This window comes from Bufo gargarizans, chromosome 3 (assembly GCF_014858855.1).
Source record: "Bufo gargarizans isolate SCDJY-AF-19 chromosome 3, ASM1485885v1, whole genome shotgun sequence".
NCBI classification, from domain to species: Eukaryota; Metazoa; Chordata; class Amphibia; order Anura; family Bufonidae; genus Bufo; species Bufo gargarizans.
This window is the reverse complement of record NC_058082.1, coordinates 281,465,225-281,485,345: the sequence shown is the minus strand read 5'-3', so window position 1 is coordinate 281,485,345 and position 20,121 is coordinate 281,465,225. Positions and strand designations below refer to the sequence as shown.

The 20,121-nt window shown below is 45.0% G+C and overlaps 1 protein-coding gene across 2 annotated transcripts in view; it reads left to right on the top strand.

The window, feature by feature from the left end:
• Positions 1–20,121, top strand: part of LOC122931939 (ras GTPase-activating protein 4-like) — a 173,178-nt gene that overhangs the window by 117,565 nt on the left and 35,492 nt on the right. For both annotated transcript variants that reach the window (XM_044286030.1, XM_044286031.1), the window contains exons 10-12: positions 1,673–1,826; positions 4,644–4,708; positions 6,414–6,526. In XM_044286030.1, the coding sequence (XP_044141965.1) occupies positions 1,673–1,826; positions 4,644–4,708; positions 6,414–6,526 (332 nt within the window). The remainder of the gene's footprint in view (positions 1–1,672; positions 1,827–4,643; positions 4,709–6,413; positions 6,527–20,121) is intronic.

The window sequence follows — 20,121 nt, the reverse complement described above, 5'->3', positions numbered from 1 at the left end:
ATTCTAACACAGAGGCGTTCCCATGGTGATGGGGACGCTTCTAGTTAGAATATACTACAAACTGTGTACATGACTGCCCCCTGCTGCCTGGCAGCACCCGATCTCTTACAGGGGGCTATGATACGCACAATTAACCCTTCAGGTGCTGCACCTGAAGGGGTTAATTGTGCGTATCATAGCCCCCTGTAAGAGATCAGGGGCTGCCAGGCAGCAGGGGGCAGACCCCCCTACCTCCCCAGTTTGAATATAATTGGTGGCCAGTGTGCGCCCCCCCCCCCCCCGGCCCCCCTCCCTCCCTCTATTGTATTATCATTAGTGGCACAGTGTGCGGCACCTGAGGGATTAATTGTACGGATCACAGCCCCCTGTAAGAGATCGGGTGCTGCCAGGCAGTAGGGGGCAGTCATGTACACAGTTCGTAGTATATTCTAACTAGAAGCGTCCCCATCACTATGGGAACGCCTCTGTGTTAGAATATACTGTCGGATCTGAGTTTTCACGAAGTGAAAACTCAGCTCTGAAAAAGCTTTTATGCAGACGGATCTTCGGATCCGTCTGTATGAAAGTAACCTACGGCCACGGATCACGGACACGGATGCAAATCTTGTGTGCATCCGTGTTTTTTCACGGACCCATTGACTTGAATGGATCCGTGAACCGTTGTCCGTCAAAAAAATAGGACAGGTCATATTTTTTTGACGGACAGGATACACGGATCACGGATGCGGCTGCAAAATGGTGCATTTTCAGATTTTTCCACGGACCCATTAAAAGTCAATGGGTCCGCGAAAAAAACGGCACAACGGCCACGGATGCACACAAGGTCGTGTGCAGGAGGCCTAATGCTATAAAAGGTGTTTTATTTTGATAAGAATAAGGCTACTTTCACACGAGCGTTCTGCTGTCCGCTCGTGAGCTCCGTTTGAAGATGCTCACGAGCGGAGCAGAACGCTTCCGTCCAGCCCTGATGCAGTCTGAATGGATGCGGATCCGCTCAGACTGCATCAGTCTGGCGGCGTTCAGCCTCCGCTCCGCTCGCCTCCGCACGGCCAGGCGGACACCTGAACGCTGCTTGCAGCGTTCAGCTGTCCGCCTGGCCGTGCGGAGGCGTGCGGATCCGTCCAGACTTACAATGTAAGTCAATGGGAACGGATCCGCTTGAAGATGACACCATATGGCTCAATCTTCAAGCGGATCCGTCCCCCATTGACTTTACATTGAAAGTCTGAACGGATCCGCTCAGGCTACTTTCGCACTTAGAAATTTTTCTAAGTTATTAATGCAGACGGATCCGTACTGAACGGAGCCTCCGTCTGCATTAATATGATCGGATCCGTTCAGAACGGATCCGATCAAGCGCTAGTGTGAAAGTAGCCTAATAACCTTCAAGTATTTGCTATGTAGACCTGCAAAATGTGTAGTGTGCCAGTGAACTGCAGCCTATTGACACAATTATAAACAGTAATGGTTTGCAGGAAAAAGTATTTGCAGTTTTTATCAGGATACTCCTGTAGCTAAAGCCATAAACATGAAATAACTGTCCTGAATATGAATTCAGTTCTCAATCTGCAGTTGGAACTGCTAAGTATTCATGGTATTGTTCTGCTGAATATAATTGTTCACTGCATGCTGTGATTTACCCAGATCTTTAAAAGACATATATTCTAAATAGGAAAAAAGTGGACATTTAATAACTTTAATCGATGAGACTACATCGGCTGAGTGTAGACAGGAGGTGGCTGCCAACCTTGTAAAAATCTTTTTGGGACAAGGGCTAGCAAAGGAATTCTTGGATTTGCTCTTCAGACTAGAACTTGATAAAACAAGTAAGTGGAATTTATTTTATTGGTGCACTTTTGCATATTACACATTTACCTGCTTTACAAACTTCCTTTGGAGAATTAGGGAAGCTTGCATGTTTTTAGCAGCAAAAAGTCACAAATTTGGAACAAGCCCCACATGGGAAAAATGTGTAACTTTTTGGTGGTTTTAAACCATGCCCGCTACTTTAAAGAAGTAGATGAGGTGTAGATTTCAGTCCTAGCAAACGGACTGCCTGCGATGTCCAACAATTATCAAGAGTCGTAAGAGTCGTGCTGCAAGTAGGGCGGAGATTTAGACCATTGTATAAAACACCAGTCTAAAGAACTTCCCTCCACAGACTTGCACTGAAGTCAGTACCTGTTTATAATCCCAAACTATGAAGTAATAGGGGCAAATTGATAGGCAGGGGCATGCTTAACATGGAAGCAGACCATGGCACTGCTGTGTAGCCCATGGGGAAGGGGGAGCCCAGCGCTAAACTTCTTTTGTTTCCTGACATATATATATACACTGTAATTACCTGCAGCCACCAGCAGGGCAAAAAAAGATTCTTCCAATTGGTGGCATATCACTAGGATGTGTGACCCGTACCTATCTCTAGAACAAAGCTACCAAAGAGAACGAGAGCGCATGCGCAGCTGCCCTCTTTTCATTTCTGTGGGAGGGCTGAAGATAGCTGGCTCAGCTATTTCTCGCAGTTCCATAGAAGTGAATGGAGTGGCAGCTGCAATTGCGTGGCGCACTCTCCATTCATTTCTGTGGGACTTCTGAAAATAGCCAAGTCTCTCAATGTTTCAGGTGAAACAACCCTTTTAAGTTAAATTAAAGGGGTATTCCCATCTGGGATATTTGGGGCATATTCCCCAATGTCTTATAGGTGGGATTCCCACTTATACTTAGAAAGGATCCCGCAAAGTGCTGGAGGGCATCCCTCCCCCAATAGAAGTGAATGGAACGGTCATTGCAATTGCACTGTGATCTTCCAATTAATTTCAATGGGACTTCTGAAAATAGCCGAGCACACCGCACCTATTTTCTGCACTCCCATAGAAATGAATGGACGGCATTCGCCCATGCGCGGTATGCTTTTCGTCACGTTGTGGGAGGCGGGACCCGCACCTATCAGACATTGGAGGCATATCCTAGTGATATGACTCCAGTGTCCCAGATGGGAACAATCCTTTAATTCTGTATATATTTCTCTGCACTTAGGGCACGCAAGTCGTGGTTGCCTGCAGCCAGTTTTATATTTTTTTGTATTATTATTTAATTACATGATTGAGGCTACTTTCACACTAGTGTTTTTGCTGGATCCGGCAGGGTTCAGCAAAAACGCTTCCGTTACTGATAATACAACCATCTGCATCCGTTATGAACGAATCCGGTTGTATTATCTTTAACAAATCCAAGACGGATCCGTCATGAACTCCATTGAAAGTCAGTGGAGGACGGATCTGTTTTCTATTGTGTCAGATTGTGTCAGAGAAAACGGATCCGTCAGTTTGCTCTCCGGTATGAGAACGGAACGGAATACATTTTGAAGCATTCCATTCTGTTCAGTTACGTTTTGTCCCCATTGACAATGAATGGGGACAAAACTGCATTTTTTCCGGTATTGAGACCCTATGACAGATCTCAATACCGGAAAATAGAAACACTAGTGTGAAAGTAGCCTAAGAGCTTCATGGGTGTATGAATGTAAAGTAAAAAGAATATTGAGAGGCACAGTGTTCAGACTAAGCACAATATTTTCCAACACAGAAGTTGGTGAAAGGGGGCTTCATTTTATTAAAAGATTCCTCCACAAATAAAATAAAAATAGAAGCGGATAGAGTCAAGCCTGTAAAACACCTTCCAAACAGTGTGATTCAGTGGCACGGTACATTTTGCTTTACATTGCATGTTGTAAAGGTTGTAAAATGCAGATCACCAAAGCAGTACACATGTCGACCCACCACAGACTGTTGCAAGATCCCAGCTCTGAAGCCTGCAGAATTGTGAGAAATTATACATACAGTATTGACAAGTTACCTAACTTTTTAATGTATATGTTTTCCATAGTACATTTCTACACAAATATAGCTTGTTTCATGACAGCTATCATTACTTAGTAAATGAAACATTTGTTTCTTTAAATGGAGCAGCTTATATTTTTTTAATTGGCTTTCTGTGGGAATTTTGCCTTATAACGGAACATACCGGTAGTTAAGGCTGCTTTCACACTGGCGTTTTGGCTTTCTGTTTGTGAGATCCGTCTAGGGCTCTCACAAGTGGTCCAAAACGGATCAGTTTTGCCCTAATGCATTCTGAATGGAAAAGGATCCGCTCAGAATGCATCAGTTTGCCTCCGATCTGGAGGCGGACACCATAACGCTGCCTGCAGTTTTTTTCTGTCCGCGATGTGGTGCGGAGTAAGAAAACTAATCCGTTTTCTATTGTGTCAGAGAAAACGGATCCGTCCACATTAACTTACATTGTGTGCCAGGACAGATCTGTTTTCTCTGACACAATAGAAAACGGATCCGTCCCCCATTGACTTTCAGTGGTGTCTAAGACGGATCATCATGGCTATAGAAGACATAATACAACCGGATCCGTTCATGACGGATGCATGCGGTTGTGTTATTGTAACAGAAGCGTTTTTGCAGATCCATGACAGATCAGCAAAAAACGCTAATATGAAAGTAGCCTAACTTAACAACTTTACATTTGCAGTTCTGCAGAGTACATAAAAGATTAGTAAAGTTTTTGAGCGTATAGCTATATGTGTTCTGCTATCTCTCATGACAAGATTTCCTTTTTTTTAACAATTTCCACAGATGAACCAAACACATTGTTCAGAAGCAACTCTTTGGCTTCTAAGTCAATGGAATCATTTCTTAAGGTAAGCAATTTATAGCTCTTAAATGTTTATTTTGTGATGTGTTTGTCAGCAGTTGATGACTCAAAATTTAAAGGGGTTCTCTGGAAATTAATAAAATAAAATTACGCCGTCCTATTAGTACACACACAACCTGTCCTAATCACACAGCAGGACAAGTTACTTCACAACACTGAGGTAAAGAGCTGCCTCATCCTCCTCTCTGCTCTGCTTGTCAGGGATTATGATCCTGAATATAGTTTAATATAATCATCAGCTGAGTCTCTGTAGGAATGGAGTTCATGAGGAGACATGAAGTACAGAGAGGAGGGTGAGGCTAATGAGCAGCAGCACTTGTATGCTGTCTGCTACATTACCACAGTCTGTTCCGTCCATCCTCTCTGTACTTCAGCTGCCTCGTCATGAACTCCATTTCTAATTTATATAGCTTTTTTCATGTTTTACTACTTTTGCATAATAAAATAACGTTTTATAAAAAATCTGTTGTATTTGGTATCACCATATATTAACATCCATAAAATTTTAATTTTTCTGCCTTTTTCAGGACAGACTGTCATTTTTATCGTTACCATTTTGGGGTACATAATCACTTGATATTATGTTTTTTTTTGGAGGCAAGGTGACAAAAAAGCTGTTCTTCAATCGTTTTTTTTTTTTTTTTTTTACGGTGTTCACCTGATAGGATAGATGTGGTAAAATTGCTATGTTCTTATTAAGCCCTGCCTTACTGTGGCTTAATATTTACTGCCATAGCAACAGAGGCTGCCACAATCTTGTCATGAGGGGGGCATTTGGTCCTTGGGAGCATCCCGCTCCTGCTAAATGTTTGGAAGCTGTGGACATAATTGTAATTGACCACAGCATCTGGTGTGTGAAACGTTTAAAGACCCAACAACCACCGTACACAAACAATGGATGTTGAAAATGGGTTAAAGTGGTTTATAACGAAATAACTTCTGTTAAAATTCATTCCTCAAGAACTCAGGAAAACCTGCTGCTTAGATATGGAGGCTTTCTTTGTTTACATCGTAGGAAAGCAGAAGAAGATCAGAACCTCTATGTCGGCGCTGTCGAAGGAACGTGATACCAGGTCGGTATAGATGAGCAATATTTATTTTATTAATACAGGTCTACGTGTTTCAAGGGCAGAACGCCCCCTTCGTCAGGCCAGTATTAATGTCCTGACAAAGGGGGCGTTCTGCCCTTGAAACGCATAGACCTGTATTATTAAAATAAATATTGATCATCTATACCGACCTGGTATCACGTTCCTGTGACAGCGCCGACATAGAGGTTCTGATTTTTTTCTGCTTTCCTATGATTCTTCTCATCCCGAGGACTGCTCTGGTGTTACGGGCAGGAACCTCGACAGCAGCGCAAGCATCCCGTATGCTGGACGGGGAAATACCAGCAAAGTTAAGAAAAGCAGTTGTGACTTCTCACAACTAAAAATGGTAAGCGCAACCGATGACTTACTATTATCTCACACCAAGCAGCAACGCACATGAGGCGCTGCCTCCTGTCTTTTCTCTTTCTTTGTCTACATGCAAGCTGCTCATTTATTTGTCCTTTGATTTCTATGCATTGTTGCTCATAAAGATTTCTAGTCTGTTACTGTACATTTATGACCAGCATTTACCATTGACCAGCATTTACCATAAAAATGTAAATAATTCTTTGTTAATTAGAGATTTCCTTTATTCAATAGGTGGCAGGAACACAGTACCTGCACAGTGTTGTTGGCCCAACAATAAATCGTATCTTTGAAGAGAAAAAATATATTGAACTTGACCCCAGTAAAGTGGAGATAAAAGAAGCAGGGTAAGCGTTTCTAGGGAAAGTATTTTTTTACATTACAGAAAAACAGGGGTGGGACAAGCTTAGTTGGTGCCCAAGATGAAAGTTTCAGAATGCACTGAATTATCTTTGGTCGGTGAAAGTCAGCATGATACTTTTTGGGTGGACAGTCATTAATGAATTGTGTTGCCCTTTTACCTGACAACAGTGTTATGGGATATACAGGGAAACATAGATAAAATGTAAAGGCAGAGCAATGATAATAAATCTCCCCCTAGTGCCTATGTAACTAATTAGAAGTTACTTGGTTACACACTGTATAGGTACGGTAAATTATGCCCAAAACATTACTACTGCATCAATGATCTCTAAGGACATAGAGATATAATAGAAAGCAGACAACCCTACTGTATTATCACATACAGTTATAATGGTGCACAAAAGAAAACATTACAGATTTTAGCTCTGCTACATCTGTATCTACATAGGAAACCCAGTGTTTTGTTTCAGCCATGCATCTGTAAGCCAAAGTAGTTAAGGACTCCTTATGCAACAGCACTGATTTAACATCCCAAAAAGCTAATTACAGCAGTGCCCATATATTAGTATGTCAGTCTGCGCCTAGATAAATTCACTTATTGTATTCGGCCCAAGACCATAAATGGGAAATTGTTCTCGAGTCATTTTCTAACCACAAGACTAGCAGCATACTCACCATTCAGGCTGAATTCCTTCTATCGCTATCCAGCATTGATCTACAGCATTTTACTGCATCTGAGTGCAGAGATTTTCTAGCTTCTATTGAGTTCAATAAATAAACTTCTATGCACTGAGCTACCCCTAGTGGTGGCCACCGGCAGCCAATTTTAGAATACGTTTTCTGAAGGGACGCATGAGACTTAGAACAGTATGGAGAAGACAATGGAGGGCACTTATTAGGACTGACGAGTGATGTGCCAGTCTTAATCCCTGTGCACTGCCGGTGGATGCGCCTAAGTCATGTAAAGACGCAGGGCTCTAGATAACTTTGGCGCTCGCTGCCGCCAGCTGTGTGACATGCTTTAATCTACGCTAGCTCCCTTGGTGGAGTAGTTTAAGGCCATTTTCCACACCATAAACTGATGTGGAAAATTATGAATGAGACAGGTTGGCTGGCCTGCCTTCACCCACGCCACACCACCTTTTTCTGCCACTTCGCAAAAGGGGTGTGAGCGGGGTAAAGTCACAGATTTTGTAGCAAAACACCTTTGTAACAGAATCTGCAACCTAAATATGCCACAAAAAATGGTGTATAACATGTAATAAATGACCACCAATGTATTTATGCCACTTTTCAGAATGAACACCATATTTATAAAGTACCTGTTTGATTATTTCAGGCTTAAAAGTAGGGTAAAGTGGGTGAGGTAGATTACATCTTTGTTATATATATAAAATAAATTCTAGGGGCGTGGCCAACTGCCGGCATGAGAGCACGCGTTTGAGAGCAGCTCCGCTTACCCTCTACAATCCTGAGTCATCCTGACAAACTGCCGACTCCAGGCACAGAGTGGACGGTGTGTAGACGCAGGAGGAGACCCCGCACACCGATAATGGGGCCAAACAAAGCACAGACAGCCGCTGAGAGACTGAAAGAGTTTGCAAGATCTGAGGCCCAAAATGGCGCCGCGACCACAACTCCAACGCGCGGCAGTCACCCGCGGGCAGGCCGCTCAGCAGGCAGAAGCTGAAGACCACGCCGAGCCTGAATTTACTCTCAAGGCTGCCTATGATCAACTGCTAATGGCGATATTATCATGCCAGTCCTCGCTCACCGTGAAGCTGGAGGAGGGGAGAGTGGATGTCAGCCTACTCCGCCATGACATGCAGCAATTGCAGGATCGGGTCAAATCCACTGAGGACCGGGTGTCTGCCCTGGAAGATCAGACCAGACCACTGGAGGGGCGAGTGCAAGACTTGGAGAGGTCAGTGGGTCAATGGCAACAGAAATGCGATGATCTGGAAAATAGATCGCGTCGCAATAATGTGAGGATCTTGGGCCTACCTGAGAAAGCTGAAGGCAGAGATCCGGCTGCGTTCTTGGAGACCTGGTTCAAGGCGCTGTTCCCTGAGGCGCCCCCTTCAGCCCTGCGTATGCGGTGGAGAGAGCCCATCGTGTTCCAGCCAGACACCCTCCACCCAGGGCTCCCCCAAGAGCACTCCTAGCGCGCCTTTTGACTTGGAGAGATCGCAACCTTATTCTCAGCCAGGCTAGAAGCAAGTAGGATATCAGGCATGAAAATGCAAGAGTCTCCCTTTTCCCGGATTTCTCTGCTTATCTCCAGAAGAAGAGGGCCACGTTCATGGTGGTTAAACGCCGTCTAAGGGAGCTGAATCTGCAGTACTCTATGGCCTATCCGGCTTGCCTCAGAGTCATAGACGGCGACAAAACCATTTTCTTCGGCGACCCCAGGGAGGCTGAGGACTGGGCCTCAAGGAGGTCTGCGCGTCCTCCACAGCGCTGATCTACTTACCGTTTATGCACAGCAAGTATTACTTATTCCCTCATGTCTGTTATGGATGGGACTTGCTCTGGGACTCCCGGACTTTACTACATGAGATAGCGTGTCTTGGTCATGTTTCACGATGGCCACTTCAGTTTAATGGCCTCTTAGGAGTGTACGCTTCTTTCTCAGGGACATCTCCGAGTAAATTTGTGGACGTTATATTAGCTTGTCCCACCATCTTGTGTTAAGGATGGCAGTTTTATTGCTCTGGCGGGAATGAGGGAAGGGGCACTACCTGTGTGGTAACAACATCTACCTACACCATGCAGGTACCTGAGTTATGGACCACTAAGTTAGTTGGTTCTGTACCTGACACACTCAGGTCGCTTATGTTATTGTTATATGTTGTGTTACTGTATGATCAAGTTTACACATTTCAAGTATGGCCAAATGCCTTCATGATGTTAGCTGGGGAACAGTTGTCTCAGTTGGTTCTGATGTGTACAACACTGGCGCACGTTTTAAGTGAGGGGATATATGTCTTTGATCCAATTCTGGTGTCACCATGGCCCCCTTGAGAGTGATGTCATGGAACGTGAGAGGTTTGGGAGACCCTAAAAAGAGGATTGCAGTGTTTTCCCAGATTAGATCCTTTAACCCACATATACTGGGTCTTCAGGAAACCCATCTCACCCCAGAAACGGGTAATAGGCTTAAAAAACCATGGGCCCAGCATTTATTTAGCGCTTACGGTAGCTCTCACTCCAGGGGTGTGGCCCTTTTGTTTCATAGATCCCCCAGGTGTGAGGTTCATCATTCAGTGGTTGACCCAAGGGGACAGTATATTTTCATATTTGCTCATATTGATTGTGTTTCATATGTGATTGTTAATCTATATAACTCGCCTCCAGCGTCTCTCTCCCTGCTGCAGGCGGGCTTCTTGTGTATGGGGGATTTCAATCAAGTGGTGCGCGAGGATCTGGACAGATTTAGCTGTAGGTCCGACAGGGGAGGGCTAGGTGGGGAAAACACGATCCTTGCAAGGATCTCTCAAGAAATGGGATGGATAGACATGTGGAGAGCTAGGAACCCACGTACAAGGGAATATTCCTGTTTCACTCCCTCCAGAGGAGCCCTGTCTAGGATAGACTATTTATTCGGAAACCCCATAGTGTACATTGATCTAGTGGACATTTGCTATGGACCACAGGGGCCCTCTGATCATGCCCCGGTGATGGCAGAGCTGGAGATCTCTGACACTGTCTGCACGGGTGGCAAGATGCGTGTACACCCCTTCTGGCTCACCCTGTTTGGTTTAAATTACAGAATTCCAGATCAGCTGAACATGTTTTTTGGAGTCCAGGATGATTCTACTGATCCCTTGTTGTTGTGGGAGACAGTGAAGGCGTACCTCAGGGGGTGTCTTAAGTCCTCCATATCGTATGTAAAGAGGGATGCGCGGCGTAGGGAGGATGACTTGCATGCCAGATGCAGGGAGGCTGAGAGGGAGTTTATTGAGTCTCCCACTGAGGAGCGCAGGGTGGAGTGGCTGTTTAGGGGCAGGCAGTACCTGGATGAAAAGAGTAAGTGGAAACTTTTTTTCCTTAGGCAGCAGGCGTTTGAAACAGGCAATCAGACAGGAAAGTTGCTTGCGCATATAGCTCGCTCCAACACTATGGCTCCACCGGTACTTTGCTTACGGGAGACTGATGGACGCATAGTGGAGACGGTGCAGGATATATTGAAATGCTTTCACACCTTTTATGCGGGTCTATACAGGTCGGCGGCTAGTTACTCTGGGCAAGAGCTTGAATCATACCTTAGCGAAGTTTCCCATCCTAGGCTGAATGACTTGGACAGGGGTATTATGGAGGAGGATATCACCTTGGAGGAGGTGGAGAGAGCCATTAAGGATTTACCGTCAGGGAAGGCTCCTGGTCCGGATGGCATTCCGGTGGAGGTGTACTCTAAGTATGGGGAGAGTTTGGGCCCGCAACTGTTAAAGCTATATAAAGCGGCGCACTCCTGCGGATCCTTGCCGAACTCGATGTACGACGCCTCCATTGTTGTGATTTTGAAACCCGGCAAGGATCCATTGGACTGTGGATGTTATCGTCCAATTTCTCTTTTGAATTTGGACTATAAAATTCTGACTAGGATTTTAGCCAACAGATTGAACAAGGTGATCACGTCTGTGATCCATTCTGACCAGTCAGGCTTTATGCCTGGAAGATCCACCTCAGATAACATCAGAAGAGTGCAAGTGATTGCGCAGGTGGGAGTTGCTGGGAAAGCAAGATGGGCATTAGCTTCCCTAGACACGGCTAAAGTTTTCGACTCTCTAGAGTGGCCCTTCTTGACGGCTGTACTGAGGAGCTTTGGCTTTGGTCCCAATTTTATTAAGTGGATTGGCATTCTTTACCGTAATCCCTCTGCATGTATTCAGCTAAATGGTTCATACTCTGACAGACTTTCCCTGCTAAGGGGCACCAGGCAAGGCTGCCCGCTTTCGCCCCTGTTGTTCGCAATAGCGATAGAACACTTGGCCATTATACTTAGGCAGGATTCAGTCTATACTGGGGTGTCGGTGGGAGGATAGGATAGGATTGTATGCGGACGACTTGATCCTGTTTATGTCTGATCCGGAGGTGTCTCTTCTGAGAGCGATTGCAATCATAGAGTCCTTTGGGCAATACTCTGGGTTACACATAAATTGGGGCAAGTCTGCCATTATGCCCCTATGGGAACACGACTGGCCGGAGTGTCACCACAATCTGCTTGTAGTTGATAGATTCAAGTATCTAGGGGTAATTATTACCAAGGTACCACAGCTCTCTTATACTTTGAATATTGAACCCCTGGAATCTATGTTCCAAGATAAAGTGAGAACATGGGAGTCCCTCCCGTTGTCAGTTATGGGGAGATTGAATTTGGTGAAAATGGTGCTGCTGCCCAAAGGGTTGTACCTGTTGTCCCACGCTTGTACCCCTATTCCTCGAGGCTTCTTCAAGCGAATCCACGCTCTGATTACAGCCTTTGTCTGGGGGCAAATCCAGAAGAAAGATTTCACTCTTGGTTCTACAGAGGTCAAAGCTGCAGGGGGGTGCTGCCCTCCCTGACTTTTTCCTGTACTTTATAGCAAGCCAGCTGAGATTTTTGAGGTACTGGGCCACCGAGGCTTCACGACCTAATGTGTCTACGTTGTGGCCTGTCCTAGAGGGTCCCTGTCACTTACAAAAGGGCACACTCCCAATCCACAAGCTAGCCCATCAGATATGGCAGGCGTCTAAGCTGAATGCTTACAAGGATCTACCCAGTGAGGTCCCCATATGGGATAACTGTATGTTCCCTCTGTTGCGGTTAGAGGGGGCGTCTGAGTGGAGGAGGTACGGGGTTCTAGTATTGGGGGATCTGTACGAGGAAGGGCAGTTGGTCTCATTCTTGCAGATTCAGGAGAGATTCCTGGTGCCGCGTACCCTCTTCTACAGGTTCTTACAGTTGCGACATGTGCTGCAGGCCCAGTTTCAGGGTGGGATTAGGCACATATCTAAGTACCCCATCATTGGGGTTTTGGAATCTCAGGGCCCTTGAGGGATAATCTCAGCCTTATACACACATTTGCTTGACTGTCGTATGCTGGTGACACCGTTGGCTGTCGAGGATAGGTGGAAGTCGCTCATACCCTCTTTATCTTTTGATGAGTGGGAGGAGGCGCTAATAGCCCCAAGCAGAGTGTCCCCCTCTATTAACAACAAAATGATTCAGCTCATTATTCTGCATTGCAGCTATCTCACTCCCACTAGACTTCAAAAGATGGGTAGGATTGATCACTCCAGGTGTCATAGGTGCGGTGCAGAGGGTGCTAACTTCTGGCATATGGTTTGGGATTGCCCAATCATACGCCAGTACTGGGCTGAGGTGTTGGAGGTTCTCACTAACATGGTCCCTACGGCACTGCAGTTACTTGCCAAAATATGTATCTTGGGTATAGTGGATGAGGAGTCGTGGTCCCATTACCACAGAATTTTCCAGGAGGAAACCTTATTCCGAGCTAGGAAGGCGATTGCCCTGCGATGGATGGGAGATTCCCCCCCCTCAAAGGGACAATGGCTCTCGCTTGTGAATGACGCGGTCTCCATGGAGAACATTGTATACAAGCATAGGGGATGTCCACAAAAATTTGACAAAGTATGGGGTGATTGGTGTGCGTCCCCACTTATCCTGCATACTCCGCGTCTGTACTCGACAGCTGATGGCCCTTAGGTTCATTTACCTTACGGGATACTCACCAGTGGGTTAAGTTGTACCCTCTACTAACTAGCCTTTTGTGTATGCATCATGTCTGTATTGTTTCAGCGTGTGTCATTTGAGTCACTGTCATGTAAATCTCTCATATGTGATCCCAGCTGCAGGTCATTCTTGCGTTCTATATGTACTATATCTGCTCTTCCATTTGGCACCTGCGTGGGTCACCGTAATGTCATGTGTATGCCATACTTGTCTTATTCTCTTTTAATAAAACGAGAGCTATCTCAGTAGGGGGCATACTGAATTTTCCTGTAATGCCATATGGTATCTGTGTACACCCTCGCATCTGCTTGGGTTGCATTTTGGGCAATCCATACCTTCAATATATAGGTGAAGAATGAGATACTACTTGAGAATATATTTGGTCATTTGTTCAACCTTTTATCATGTATCTGCTGCCTTTGTTGGGCACTTTTTTGTTACTATTAATAGTAAATACAATTCTGGTTTCAGGCGTCTTGTTGAATAAAGTTCACTGTAAACCTTAACAATCACCTAATGACCGAGAGTTTCCATGTTTGACCTTCCTGTGACTGAAAGACATGAATTATTCAAGAGAAACGGAAGTATATTTCTTGAAAGTCTTGGACTAACAACAAAAGCTTATGGATGCTGCCAGTAAATTACTAAGTACAGCCCATGTACTGATAGCTTTCCCATCCTTAACCTGTAGATGACTTCATGTAAACTGTTTGGTTGCTGAAACATCATTAAATTGGGAAATGTATTAATTTTCTTTGACAGTGTTTTATTTACTTCAGCTTCCCTGTAAAAGATCATAATTAGAAAAAGGGCATAATTAAAAAAGGGCATAATTAAAAAAGGGCATAATTAAACAACTGTAAGTTCTGCTCCTAGGTTGCACGTATCTTGTGATTAAGAATTATGGAGAAAATGTATCTGCTTCTTCTAATTAACACTTATTAATAGCCCTCATTACAAGTAAAAAACTCTAATATCAGTATGATAAGCCAACCAACACATTTGGTTCAAAAAATATTAAAATTGTACATGTACCAAAACTGCAGAATTACCCCCTTGATCCCTTGGAAAGGTCTTCCTATGTAGTTTGAAATATGACTTCAAAAGCATTAGTTGGGTGGCACAGCTGGTTTGTGGTTCAGTGAGTTTCCGAACAAGGTTCTGTGCCAACCAGTCAAATCATTCTACAGAAAATATGACTAGAGAGGGACTGATGTCTGCAGTTCCCTGCAAAGACCAATGGCTGTGAGGGGAAGCATTGCTAAATTATTGCTGCAGACCTTCATCCTCAGGATTGGCAGTGGTGCCAGAAGTTGGATGGCATATGCTAGTGATGTGCCATGACTAGACACATTGCACTATTGTCAACCTAACCCACCTTTCTCACCCCATTAAAAACACATGCTGTACACGATTGGTCGAGCCAAGCATGTAGATGTATAGAGGGGTCAGAAAAGACAGCTGTTGTCCAAATTCGCTTTTTCTTAACAGCTATTGGAGGTGTAAGGGGAACTTTACTCCATAGTTGAAACATTCAGGTCTGTAGAATGTCATTGTATACTGTTTTACTGTAATGATCAGGGAATTCAGATTGTTTTGATGCACGTAGAGTAAAGATAGGCAGAGGCATATTCAGTTTTCAAGCTTTAATTTTTCTCCAGAAAGAAGTACAAATGCATAGCAGTTACAGTCTCTCACATATAGATGGTCCCATCCATGCTCTGGCAGACTCCACTTTGGGCCAACTTGCTCCGTCAGTTGTGGCTGTCTCCTAGTAACTGTCCCCACAATGACTGCCGCTACTCATTCTAGTCAGGGACCTCACCTCAACCCTGGTCTGGTGCCTGTACTTCTGGGCATTGTCTGTGGCTCCATCTTTGGTGCACTCCTGGCAGTGGAATGTGCTTTGCTTCTGCTGCAGCGCTACTTATGCATACATACACCACTCATCATGGGGTTGAGAGAATCACGTGCCACTCAGGGCCACACAGACTTTTAATCAGGACCCCTCCTACTCCTTATATCACAGAGGCCATTCTTCTCCTCTGCACTATTCTATCTCTCCATTGTGCAGTGAAATGTTGCAGGCCATATATATTATAATAGGAAGTGCCCACATCCATCGTATTTCTGAGTTGTCTGCAGGAACGGACTGTGAACTTAAAGTGGCCTGAATTAAGAAGGGCCTCCCCAGCCGTTAAATAGGTGCATAAGTACTTGATGCTCCTGCATTAATTAATGCTCAGAGCATCAGAGCACTATGTACCCAGCTTGTGGCCATTAGGAGGGCTAAGGCAGCCCTGTGGGCATCTCCCCACTGGGACATTTCCCTGCTAGGGTCTATAGCCACTCTTCTCCGGATTTTCTGGCACTTTCAGGCAGGTTTGCGGAAGAAATTTCTGTGACTGTCCAATTTATCCAAATGGGGCTTTTAGAAATTCACGTGCTTGACACAAAAGCAACAACATCCAGATGAATGAAATGGATTTTCCGTGGCAGAAACACCAAATGTGGTATAGCATAGCAAATTCCCTTCGATGGAACTCAGGGACCCAGCCCATATAATGAAAAACATCTTCTTCCATACTTGGTACTGCTCATTCAGCCTGGAAGGTTTTTCTTGACATTCATCTTCTCAGATCAGTTCATCAGACTGCCCTGTTGGTGAAGTAAAAGTCATGGGTCAGCGGCATATCTCCTGAGGCCTCTTTTACGTTGCATGTGTGGGCTGGATAGGATGCGGGTGCGTCACGGGAAAATGCGAATTTTTCTGCTCGAGTGCAAAGCGTTTTAATGCGTTTTGCACGCGCGTGAGAAAAATAAGCATGTTTGGTACCCGAACCCGGACTTCTTCACAGAAGTTCGGGTTTGGGTTAGGTGTTGTGTAGATTTTATTATTTTCCCTTATAACATGGAAAATAATAGCATTCTTAATACAGAAGCTAAGTAAATTAGGGATGGAGGGGTTAAAAAAATAATAATAATTAAACTCACCTCATCCACTTGTTCGCGCAGCCCAGCTTCTCTTCTGTCTTCTTTGATGACCTGGGAGGAAAAGGACCTTTGGTGACGTCACTGCGCTCATCACATGGTCCATCACCATAGTGATGGACCATGTGATGGACCCCTCCATCCCTATTTTACTAAGCATTCTGTATTAAGAATGCTACTATTTTACCTTATAACCATGTTATAAGGGAAAATAATAATGATCGGGTCCCCATCCCGATCGTCACCTAGCAACCATGCGTGAAAATCGCACCGCATCCGCACTTGTTTGTGGATGCTTGCGATTTTCACGCAGCCCAATTCACTTCTATGGGGCCTGCGTTGCGTGAAAAACGCACAATATAGAGCATGCTGGGATTTTCACGCAACGCACAAGTAATGCGTGAAAATTACCACTCGTGCACAGCACCATAGAAAATGAATGGGTCCGGATTCAGTGCAGGTGCAACGCGTTCACCTCAAGCATTGCACCTATGCGGAAAACTCGCCTCTGTGAAAGAGGCCTAAGTCTCCCTGTTTTGGAGGAACATTCCCTAGTTTTGATTCAAGTCCATCTTTGCTCCTCATCTCCCTCTTTTTGACATGGGAAATAGATTCTATTAACTTACCTTGCTGCTATGAAAACTGGTTCCTAACTGCATATTAAACCTCAACTTGTACTTTTATTATTTGCGCCTATTTTGAATCTTAAAACCTCTACATTCAGATGATTTTAGTGCTAATATATACTTTTTAAAATATTCAAACATGTGGATATGCTTACAAAACATGGCATATGGTGGGTCTGCTACAGATTTTAAGCAACAGAAAATGTGTACTGAAAATCCACAGCAAAATATGTACTAGAATGAATTGTGGAAATGCTGCGGCTTTGTTGTAGATGTAATCCTCTGCGTTTCCAAGGGTGAAATCCACAGTAGAAACCCGCAACGTAAATTGACATACTGGTGATTTAAAATCTACTCCAAAGGTCAAGTTATGTGTGGACTTTACTGATTTTTTTTTACAATATTTGAATTTGTTAAAATCTCATTTATTTAGCTGCTACTGTAAATGCTGTGAACTTTCCACACAAGTTCTGCTGTGTAATATCTGCTGTCTATACACCACGTGTGGCCATAACCAGTGTGCCACCAGTGTTCCTCTCTGACTGTCCAGTGTGTGCAGTGCTGGGGTGCTTGACAGTTTGCACTACTCAAGCTGACTTTGTTCATGATGAACTCAAAGGGGTTATCCCATAATTAATGTAAAAACTGAAAATCAGATATCATATAGTACATGGCAATTCTTTCTAACAAAGCTAGCCCTGTACTTCACATGGATCCAGTGCTCTCCCCATTCATCCAATTGTTCTGTTTGATTTATTTTAAGCTGGCAGCTCAGTGGACGTGGCCTTTCTGCTGCAGCTCAGTGGTTAAGTCTTTTCTGCTGCAGCTCTCTCCCTGTAACTGTAACAGATAGGATTGGTGGCAGTTGAAGGATGGAACTGAGCATGTGCAACCACCTCAGTGAGGCTACTTTCACACTTGTGTTCGGAGCGGATCCGTCTGGTGTCTGCACAGACAGATCCGCTCCTATAATGCAGACGATGGGATCCGTTCAGAACGGATCCGTCTGCATCATATTTCAGAAAAATTCTAAGTGTGAAAGTTAGTCAGACGGATCTGTCCAGACTTTACATTGAAAGTCAATGGGGGACGGATCCGTTTGAAATTGAGCCATATTGTGTCAACTTCAAACGGATCCGTCCCCATTGACTTACATTGTAAGTCTGGACGGATCCGTTTGGCTCCGCACGGCCAGGCGGACACCCGAACGCTGCAAGCAGCGTTCAAGTGTCCGCCTGCTGAGCGGAGCGGAGGCCAAACGCTGCCAGACTGATGCATTCTGAGTGGATCCGCATCCACTCAGAATGCATTAGGGCTGGACGGATGCGTTCAGGGCCGCTTGTGAGAGCCTTCAAACGGAACTCGCAAGCGGAGCCCTAAACGCAAATGTGAAAGTAGCCTGAGTTGGACAGAGAAATAAGGAAATAAACAAACAGCAGATGGTGCTATACAGATATAATTTTTTAATTTCTCAGCGGCTATACTAAATGTTTAATTACATGCAGTTACAAAAGTATTCAGATCCATATGCTGGTTTGAAAAATATACAATAGGACTTATGACGTACGGGTATGGCATGTTTCTTCCCCCCCCCCCCCCCCGTGTCAGCGATCGCCGCAAACCGCAGGTCAATTCAGACCTGCGGTTTGTGGCTTTACCTGCGGTGCCATCGGGTCCCCATCCTGCCGGCAGGGGGATCTGATGGCATGGAAGGCAGCGCGATGCCGGTGACGAGCCTGTGAGGGGAGTGATCAGGAAGTCTATATGGGGTGATCAGGGGTTAATAAGTGACGGGGGGGTAGTGTAGCGGTGTTTGGTGCTACTTTACAGAGCTGCCTGTGTCCTCTGGTGGTCGATCCAAGCAAAAGGGACCACCAGAGGACCAGGTAGCAGGTATATTTGACGCTGTTATCAAAACAGTGTCTAATATACCTTTTAGGGGTTAAAAAAAATCGCATCTGGCAGGCTGTAGATCCGCTCGTTTACCTGCCGATCCTGTGAACACGCGCGCCTGTGTGCGCGCGTTCACAGGAAACCTCGCGTCTCGCGAGAGGACGACCCGGCGCGTCCAGGAGGAATAAAAGGGCCGCCGCCAGGATGCAATCCTGCGTGCGGTGGTCCTGTAGTGGTTAAGGTGAAATAGGGCTGAGTCCTTAAGGGGTTAATGGGACAACTCCTTTAGGCCTCTTTCACACGTGACAGATTGGCTCCGGACTGCGTTCAGTGAAACTCGCACCATTTTGCAAGCAAGTTCAGTAAGTTTTGTTTGCGATTGCGTTCAGTTTTTTCTGCATGGGTGCAATGCGTTTTGATGCGTTTTTCACGCGTGTGATAAAATACTGAAGGTTTACAAACCACATTTCCTAGCAAAAATCTATGAAAAATCACTTGCTTGCGGATGAAATGCGTTTTTCACTGAAGCCCCATTCACTTCTATGGGGCCAGGGCTGTGTAAAAAAACGCAGAATATAGAACATGCTGCGTTTTTCAATCAACGCAGAACTGATGCGTGAAAAAAACGCTCATGTACACAGACCCTTTGAAATGAATGGTTCAGGACTCAGTGCGGGTGCTATGCATTCACGTCACACATCGCACTCACGCGGAAAACTCGCTCATGTGAAAGGGGCCTTAAAGGGAACCTGTCATCAACTTTATGCAGCCCATACTAATGGCAGCATAAAGTACAGATAGGTGACTTGATTTCAGGGGTCTGTCATTTCAAAGTTAAAAGTAAGTGGTTACCGAGAACCAACATCACAATCATTGCAGACTGGGCCTGGAAAAGAGTCCCGGCCACCTGAGAAGAGTCCTGGTTATTCATGAAGTCCTGCTCTCCTGCCCACCTGCTGATGACTGACAGGCTTCTACCTAGTTTTCTCCCTTTCTCTCTAGGAGAGAACTGCCAGTCATCAGCAGATGGGTGAGAGAGCAGGAGATTGTGAATAACCAGGACTCTTCTTAGGTAGATTTGACTCTTTTCAAGGCCTGTGCTGCAATGATTATGATGCTGGTTCTCGGCAACCACTTACTTTTAGCTCATGAGTGACACACCGCTGAAATCAGCATTTCTGTCACTACTTTATACTGCCCTCAGTGAGGTCAGCATAAAGTTGATGACAGGTTCCCTTTAGGACCTTTCACTAGAATAAAAAATCTAAACTAACTATACAGACATGGAGAGCGGCGCCCAGGGATCCCCCTGCACTTACTGTTATACCTGGGC